The sequence below is a fragment of the Gymnoscopelus microlampas genome (assembly GCF_963454915.1).
Source record: "Gymnoscopelus microlampas genome assembly, chromosome: 1".
Taxonomy (NCBI): Eukaryota; Metazoa; Chordata; class Actinopteri; order Myctophiformes; family Myctophidae; genus Gymnoscopelus; species Gymnoscopelus microlampas.
The window spans coordinates 53,818,418-53,827,772 of NC_139962.1; the positions used below are offsets into that span (position 1 = coordinate 53,818,418).

The following is a 9,355-nucleotide window of genomic DNA, read 5'->3' on the forward strand; positions in this document are numbered from 1 at the left end:
CTCTGAGGACCTTTTTAAAAAACTTTTAAAGACTCACCTATTCAAACAGGCCTTTACATAGCCTTTTATGTTTACCAACCTTTGTGAGTTTGTGCTGTAACATAATCCTGTATTGATTTATTGATTTTTACCAGCTGACTGGTAAAATACTGATTGTTTTATTTTGTCTGTTTATGTTTTTTCTGATATGTTATGCTTTTATTGATGTCTGTGAAAGGCGCTCTACAAATAAAATGTACTTACTTACTTACTAATATGTAGGAAGTTTACAGTGTGGGAATCTAGCTTGGAGTATAGTTGCATTGTGTAATGTCATAAGACATTATATATATAAACATTATTAAAAAAATTAACATCATGAAACCTATGGTCCTCCTCAGATGCATGAGAGATACGGCTCAAGAGAAGAGGAGGGGCCACAGAGACTGTCTGTGTATAGGGCCCTTAGGTTTGTGCTACATGGGACTCATGGGAAATCTTAATGCTGTGTGTAAACTTTTGAAATTAAACCATTTAACCTTGGCCACCTTGTACCTACTGTCAGACTATTATCATTTATGAACGTAGACAATTCACCTAAAAACCACACCAAACAAAGCTGTGCTCATTCTACATCCTCACTTCATCCTACGTCACTTCAAAGGCCCGCTCGGCATGCTCAACTAAAAAGGGATGAACTGTCTAACCTCTGACTGGTGCAGAAGATGAACGTCTCTTCAGTATTTAATTTGTAATTTGCAGCAGCAGCAGTGTTACGTGTATGGTTATGGGGAGACTGTGTATGGTGTTTTTCTCCCTGCTACTCTCTGCCTGCTGCTATCTGTCACTCACTCCCAGGTCCAGCCCATTCAGTCAACTCAACTCCGCCTCTCACCACCGGTTGGTCCTTCCCCTCATCAGTCCACCAATCACCTCCATCCATCATCAGATATAAAGCACCTGTGACGGCAGCCATGTTTCTCTATCCACTGCCATGCTTCCACCATCCATTTGTTTGCTCCACCAGTCCAAAACCAATTCCTTTTCAGTAAAGACTTGTTGATTTTGCCAAACGTAATTACAGGGGAGGGTAGTTTAGCTCTTGGGTGCCCTGTACATTTTGCACATAGGTAATTTCCTGTTCATTCCCACTAGTATAGAGCTGAGTGCCACCCATTATAGTTTCTGTTTATTGTTAGAGTAGGAAGGATTTTGTTTCTCTTCGGGTAGGTAAGATCTTTATTGTATTTAGATAGTGAGTTTTGGTTTTATTACATTCTTTCCTTTGGCACCACCAGACCCTCCCTGTATTGTTACTTTGCTTTCATTTATTTTTGTTAACCTTTTAGTTTGTTAATAAACAACCTTTCAGTTAACCTCAACCTCTGTCCGTCTCAGTTATGTAATTTGGGTATATGTTTCCGTCCCTTCATCCTAGAGCACCAACTGGGACTTAACAAGCAGTCACCGGACAACAGAAATGTATGTGTTTCGGCCGTTGGCGAAGGCCTACGGCCAAAACACATCCGTTTCTGTTGTCTGATCCATCTTTCAACGTGAAGTAAACAAACAGCTGTTGACAGACAATATTATACTACGCTAATTAAGACGATAGTATATTTAAGTTTTTGCAACTTTGCCTCCAAATTTTTAGCCCTTTTTTATCCACACAGTCATAGCAGAATGGAGAAAAAAACAAAAATCCATGCATTTGATATACCCCCTGGTCATTAATTTTTATGCATGGCCAATGGGGATATGTTTTATCCTTGCTTCTGGTCAGAATAAATTAAATGCAAGCATTTCCTTTTGGCATTTCCTAATGACTGTCTAATGTTCAATATTTAAGGTTGATAATATCAGACATTTACAATTTAATTAAAAATAAATATGTGAACTACATTGACCCTGCCATCCCTATTAAAATATGTATATTAGGAAAAAAAATGCTAAAATAGCAAATCTACAGTAGTGTGAACTTACAGATCAGTTATTTGTCATGTGGTGGAAGTGTACAAATCGAACCCTATGACATATCTGAGTTCCTCATTCTGGGTCACACATGGGAGTTGACAAGGCATCTTCACTTCTAAGGAACTTCGTTTCTCAATTCAACCACCCATCTACTCGACAGAGCTAACGTAAGTATAATATATAACACTTTCAACATGTTATAAAAGTGTTGTTCAGATCATCTGTTTTACAGCAGTGCATACTGTACTGTACATTACTTGAATGATATGCCTTTTATATTATTAAGGTTGCATAGTTTAAATGTCTTTAAGCATTGGATGAATGCATTCTCTTTTATCACAAAGATTCTTCCTTCAGATGCTGCTGTGTACATACATACATATTTTTATATATATATATATATATATATATATATATATATATATATATATATATATATAATATATATGCATAACAACATTTGTTTTGTTTTTTTCTTCATTCAAATCAGGATGTAATGATCATTAGATAAAGAGCAAAAACCCACCTATCTCCCAGACTCCCTCCCCAGATAGAGACAGAGTTTGAATAATGTACAGGATGTCATTTGCATACAGATGTGAGGGGACTTTTTAGTTTATTTTAAAATACAAATCCTCTCTCTCACACTTATGCCACTGTGCCAGTCATCACCCTCCCTGTGCCAATGTTGGCACCCGTGCCTAAGTTTGCCTACCCCTGACATAGTGTATACATTGAACTGTGTTGGTTTTCTGTGTAACTGATGGTGTGTTTAAAAACAGGATCAATAACGTTTTCACAAACAAGGGGAAAACCACCAAATTCTACAGTAGCCTACTATGTCTAACTTTGTAAACCGTTAAAAGGATTGAGCTGTGAAAACAACATTTCTCAGCTGCTCAGAAACAAGAACAAGCAGTTAGTACTTTAGAGAACAGTGCCTTTACCTCTGACCAGGGAAGTCAAAGTTGCTAAATAAACAAATACAAAAAACATATACCATCAGGCCAACAGGAAATACTTTCAGAACAGTGTGCAATTGGTACTATTTGAGTACAAATAGAGGAACAAATGCTGGTCTTTGAATGTATTATTACTATAATATAATAATAATTAGTACTAGTAGTATTGATATGATCATAATAACAACCATGTGTTATGTAACATCTCACCTCTTCTATCTGCTCTCTCCAGAATTGTTCACAACTCAAGCTTCTTCCTCTTCAGACAAAGAGCTTCAGTGACAGAGAAACATGTCTGGAGTTCTGATATGTTTCCTTATTGGATGCCTGCTGCATGGTAAGTTACTGTATACACCAGTGACTGCATTCTGGGATTGCTGGTAGAAATTAACACTCTAGATGTGCAGTGCAGTTAGTATTAGTGGCCTTAAAAACAATACTTTTAAAACATGCATAATACTTACAACGGTACAGATAGATAGTGATTAGCCCGGAAAATCAGACAAATCTGCCAGTGCGAAAGTCTGGCCACGCCATGCTAGATAGTGGTAATTGCATAGCTTTTTGAATTACAGTTCTCAGTAAAAGGGGTCTTGACAGAAGGAAGTGGTGTCTCTGAAAAATAAATTCATGACAAACTAGGTCATGCAGCCCACAACAAGGTATTCTCAGAAATGCTTTGCATTAAAAAAGGTTGAAAATGAGAACAACAACTAAAGGAGCACTCAATATATCGCATATAATAACCAGGATGGGTGACCTGCCCAAAGCTGTGTAAATTTGCAGCTGTCATGACCAGATGAAGCTGCGGGGGGAAACAGTGTTTAACTTTTTGCAGTCATGGCATCCGCTATGGAGATAAGTGATAGTAGGAACATATAAGTTATTACATAATTATAGATACGATCAAACATAAGATAAGGATGTATTCAAATTAAATAAAAGGATGGGATAACAACACTCTTTGCACTAATCAAAAATCTGTGTTTTCAGTCTGCATTTAAAAGAAGAATACTGTTGTAGCAGACCTTAATTCAAGTGGTAGAGTTCCATATAGAGAGTATGACTATAATGACCGCACCATAACTTAGAATTTATTCTAGATATAATGAGGAAATATTTCTCTGATCTAAGGGATCTGCTCAGTGCGTATTCAGTGAACATGTATGTTAACCACGTAGGAATCTAGAAAGGACCTAAGCCATTCACAGATTTACCAAGAAGTAAAATGTTAAATTCAATCAGTGTTATCAAATCTGTCTGAATGTACATAAGTGTCAATAAGTAAGAATCTATCATTTACTCTTCACCATTCCCTACTGAAAGACTTGTGTTTTATGTTTCAGATTCCCTGTGCCAAAGGTTTGCCGCCTTTGTGCCTCAGAGTATGGAGGTTCTGCATGGATCCTGTCTGACGATCCCCTGTTCCTTTAAGATTACACGGACACACAATAACGATTTAGATGGCACTTGCAATGGGATTTGGAAAATAGGTGGTACAAATGGCGAAGAGGTATTTAACCCATCTTCAAACAAACCTCAAACTATACAGAGATTAACTGGAACTCTGACTGGAGATTTAAATAATAAGAACTGCACCACAATCCTGAACAACATGGATTCCAGTTACAGTGGTGATTATTACTTCAGACTACAATGCAACAACGCTCTTAAATATGATTTTGGACAACAACATTTGAAGGTGTTGGTTAAAGGTAAGCATACAGTAAAATTACAATTGTTAACCTATAATTTGACTGAACTTATTATGGATATACTGCATTATAAATCAAATTATGGAATTAAGTGCTCATGTGTAATAATTACTCCATATACGTCTTCATACCAGAAGAACCACCCAAACCAACATTAACACAAGACCCAGTGAATGTGAGTGAGGGGTCCCCAGTTAGACTGAGATGCTCTGCTGCAGTCCCCTGCTCTTCTCTGCCGCCAACTCTGACATGGACCCCCAGGCCCAGACTGGCTAACACTGAGGAGAAACCGATGGAGAATGAAGATAAAACCAAAGTATTGGTATCTAGTATGACCTTCACTGCTTCTTATCTCCACCATGGACTGGAGATCTCTTGTGCTGTTTCCTACAAACAACAAGTTGGCAACGGAGCTCTGACATCTACTACCGACATAACAGTTCACGTTCAATGTGAGTTCATCTGTACTGGATTCATCTAGTTTATAATTTATACCATTTACAGTGTCAATCACTGTGTTACATTAAATCTTATAGTACATAACATTATACGCAACCAGATTAAAGGGTGAAATGTTTAAATGACCAGGAAAAAAGTAACATATTTCTGTATCAATAGAATGTTGACTAGATGTTAGTACTAGAGGGCAGCATTATTACTCTGACCTGCAACAGTAAATGTAGTTAATGGATGTCAGCCAGGTTTACATAGGGTACAGTTTGTCAACACATGTTTTGGTCATTCCAGTGTATACAATATTATGAAACAATCTTCAGTAATCATGATTATACTGCTGAATGCATACATGATTAATCAATGTATTTTTTTCTAGATCCTCCCAGGAACACCACAGTGTCAGTCAGTCCCTCTGCTACAGTACAAGAGGGCACAATTGTGATTCTGACCTGCAGCAGTACAGCAAACCCCACTGTAAATAAATACACTTGGTATACATTTATTAAAGGGAATAAGACTGTAGTTGGTTCTGGAAGCATCCTCACCTTCAACCAGACTCCTAGGGAAAAGAGTGGGCTGTACTATTGTGAAGCGAAGAACGTCCATGGAAAATCTAATGCAACAGTCACGCTTAACATTGAATGTAAGTACTGTGTGTCATCAAGCTGGTGTTTATACTGTATATATGTTAGGCAACTCTGGTCTTTTAGATTTGATCAGCTAACAACATGTCAGCTGATCCCTTTGGTCCAACTACACTAAAGGGCAGTAACTTGTAACAGTGAAGCCAACTATTATGAAACAATCTTCAGTAATCAATGAATCTATGTATTTTCTTTCTAGGTCCTCCGAGGAACACCACAGTGTCAGTCTGTCCCTCTCCTACAGTACAAGAGGGCACAACTTTGAATCTGACCTGCAGCAGTACAGCCAACCCCGCTGTAAATGAATACACTTGGTATACATTTATTAAAGGGAATAAGACTGTAGTTGGTTCTGGAAGCATCCTCACCTTCAGCCAGACTCCTAGGGAAAAGAGTGGGCTGTACTACTGTGAAGCGAAGAACGTCCATGGAAAGTCTAATGCAACAGTCACGCTTAACATTGAATGTAAGTACTGTGTCATCCAGAGAAGCTGGTGTTTATACTGTATATCTGTTAGGCAACTCTGGTCTTTTAGATTTGATCAGCTTACAACATGTCAGCTGATCCCTTTGGTCCAGCCACAGTAAAGAGCAGTGACTTGTAACAGTGAAGCCAACTTCCTGTAGAAGTAAAAGCTAAAACTAAGGTTAACCCATTTTGGACGGGAACCCCTTTTTGTAACTATACCTTTCAGGACGGGAACCCCTTTTGGGGTTCTTGTTGTAATGGTAAATTAAGTGAATTTCATAATGAACAAGTAAGACGCGCGAACGCGCGCCTTCGGCGCGCCTCCTTCCGCGCGCCTCCTTCCGCGCGCCTCCTTCCGCTGCGTTCGCAATGACATTCACATTGGTGGGCCAGTGGGCAATACAAATGCATTTTATATTAGAAATAAATTGGGGAGGGTGATATTTGTCACTGCACGTAATATAAGGGCTGGAGCGGCACCTGTCAGAAGGGAGTGTTGGGCGGGAGGAGTAGGACGAAGGCTCTACGTCCTCCCGGTGGGGGCTCCTCAATGTGTGTGTGTGGAGTAATCAATTGGCATAACGACTAAATTGGGGATAAAAAGCGGGTAAAAAGCAAAAAAGTTAATAAAGAAATAAAGAGGATCAGTGTCACCATGCCCTTACAGATTTTACATTGTTTACAGTCGCTCCTGACATCCTGCCCTCCTCTGGTTGCATCAGAACTGGAGACCAAATCAGGTGTTTCTGTGACAGCGTGGGGGCACCGTCTCCCACAACCCTGTGGAAACTGGATGGGCAGCCTGTAAACCAATCAGACACGTTTACCACCGAACCTCTGAACAACGACACAGGCCTGAGGAGCTTCATCAGCATCTCCCAACGACCACAGGAGCAGAAGGGGCCACCCACTGTGGTCTGCCTCAGCAGCAACTCTTTAGGATCTGCCAGTCATCACTTCTGTGTTCGATGCGTGGAGACTCAAGGTTAGTATGATGAATACCTTTGAGGCCTTTAAAAAGCATTAGACGTTCTTGATATTCTTTAAAGCAGGGAATAATCTTCCATTATTCATTTCAGTAGGATTGTACGAGTCTACTGTAGGTCAACCATCATCACTGCTGCTCTTCATCGTTATTGCTGTTCTGGCAGCATTGCTGGTGTGTGCTCTGGTGTTTGCTAAAAGGTAAGGTAACACCTCGCTGTGGCTTTCCCACAACATCCACAATTCTACTTACCATGATTGATTGTTTGATTAATTACCCTGACCGTCATTTCGGTATAAACTGTTATTTTCCAGGGCTCATCAGAAGCAGCGTAACAATCCACCCAATCAAGTCACAGGGATGAGCAGTAATGCTGTGAGGAAGAGAGCATCCCTGACATATGAGGAGGGAAATGAGGTACTATTATTCATGCGTTATCCTACTAAAATCAGGAGACATTAAATCATCATTAGCATATCTGTATCTAATACATGTATGCTGTGGATTTCAGGTTCGTGGCATGTCAGAGACAGAGGACATCTACGTCAACTGCCTGGAGCTGAGGGGGGCAGGACAACAGAATACACATTCTATTCAGAATCCAGATCTAGCAGCGCCTAACCCAGGACCTGAACCTCCGTCCTCATCTACAACAAACCTGCCAAGCTCTGTGCCAGTTGATCACAGTGATGTGATATACTCCAGTGTGATTTGGAAGAACAAGAAAAATCCATCAAGAACAAACAAGAAGACATGATGGACATGGTGGCTGCTAGTTTGTACTTGGATGAGGAGAGTAACATGCTCTGTGTTCTTGTGGTTAGAGTGTCCGCCCTGAGATTTGGAGGTCTGGGTTCAATCCGGCCGGGTCATACCAAAGACTATAAAAATGGGACCCAATGCCTCCCTGCTTCGCACTCAGCATCAAGTCCCTGCTACATACTGTACTAGCGTCATGTCCAGGAGATGTACTTACTTATACATCATGGTTGGGACGATGCACTTGTAAATCAAGCCACCACACTGTACAGAAACAGGAAATAGGCTTCTGCCCTATGGGCCACATGGCTTGGGAACCAACACTTACTTTATCACCTGAGTAAAGCACTGCAGATGGAGAATCTGTATGATGAATCTGGGTTTAGAAACGCTGCCATAATGTCATAGATGCACACCCGTCCCATAGTAATATTTTGTTTCCTGTTTTCCTAATATTTGATTGTGTTCCCTGTCGAATTTTGAAGTATATTTTATTGTATTTGCTCTGTTTTACTTTGTATTTAATGTCTTACTTTGAAGTTGTGTTCCCTATTTTATTTTGTACATATGTTTGTTTTATTGTGTCACTAGTGTCATTGTGTTTTATTGTGTCACTAGTGTCATTGTGTTTTATTGTGTGTTTATTGTGTCACTGTTTTTGATTGTTTTCACTGTTTTACTTGTAGTTATCAGCTAGTTAAGATGTCTCTCCAACCCATAATTAACCTTTTGTTATTTTAATTTATATTTATATAAATTATAAATATATATATTTTTTTTTAATTTGCAACTTTGGGTACTTAGAAAAGCATTATATTAATCTGAGCTATTATTATTATTAGCTGTATTGTCTTGTAAGATCCTGCCCTTGTGTGTCTGCCATGCCCCTGATCTTCCACATCTGCTCCCAATTACTCACCTGCCCCTGTATAAATACCAGCCAGATTGTCTTTGTTCTACACTGTGTTCATCACTCTCCAGCAGGACTGTATAGTCTTTATTCCCTAGTGCTTGGATAGTTTAGCTTGTTCCTTGTTTTGGATTTGTTTGCCTTAATGCACAACAGATTGATGGTTTTTGACCTCTGCCTGCATCAACATATTGTTCTGCAACAAACGATACCTCCTCTTATTTGATTAATAATAATAATAATACATCTGTTGAACTGCACCTGCTCTGCCTCTGTCATCTCTGCTTGGGTCCATCATCTGTGTTCTAGTTGCCGTCCACTCCCTGGGTGGACGTTCTGGAGATTGTTCACTCCAACTATGGCAAAACAGATTTGCCTGCCATGATATTCCCGCCCCAGACCAGGTGAATGTTACATGCATGAGATTAGCTATGCCAATTCCAAACAAACCCACGATGCCAGCGCTATCGTCATTCTGAAAAGTCATTCTCAGTCAGCTAAT

General features: G+C 39.6%; 1 protein-coding gene across 4 annotated transcripts; it reads left to right on the forward strand.

Annotated features, from left to right (window-relative positions):
* Positions 1-2,042: 2,042 nt before the first annotated feature.
* On the forward strand, positions 2,043-9,086 carry LOC311052478 (myelin-associated glycoprotein-like). Of its 4 annotated transcripts, none has more exons than XM_084067438.1 (10): positions 2,043-2,120; positions 3,148-3,252; positions 4,262-4,630; positions 4,765-5,082; positions 5,463-5,729; positions 5,930-6,196; positions 6,885-7,184; positions 7,279-7,384; positions 7,499-7,601; positions 7,696-9,086. In XM_084067438.1, the coding sequence occupies exons 2-10, from the start codon at positions 3,207-3,209 to the stop codon at positions 7,939-7,941; spliced, it is 2,022 nt and encodes a 673-aa protein (XP_083923564.1). In that variant the 5' UTR covers positions 2,043-2,120; positions 3,148-3,206; the 3' UTR covers positions 7,942-9,086. The 4 variants fall into 4 exon arrangements, with proteins under 4 accessions (XP_083923564.1, XP_083923565.1, XP_083923567.1 ...); XM_084067439.1 differs by having other exon boundaries at positions 7,282-7,384; XM_084067441.1 differs by lacking the exon at positions 5,930-6,196.
* The last annotated feature ends 269 nt before the right edge of the window (positions 9,087-9,355 follow it).

Bases quoted from the DNA above. Each gene is read 5' to 3' on its own strand.
- LOC311052478 (XM_084067438.1), top strand. From the start codon at position 3,207: ATGTCTGGAGTTCTGATATGTTTCCTTATTGGATGCCTGCTGCATG. The intron at 6,197-6,884 runs GTAAGTACTGTG...CATTGTTTACAG, and splicing joins AGTCACGCTTAACATTGAAT to TCGCTCCTGACATCCTGCCC. The intron at 7,385-7,498 runs GTAAGGTAACAC...GTTATTTTCCAG, and splicing joins GCTCTGGTGTTTGCTAAAAG to GGCTCATCAGAAGCAGCGTA.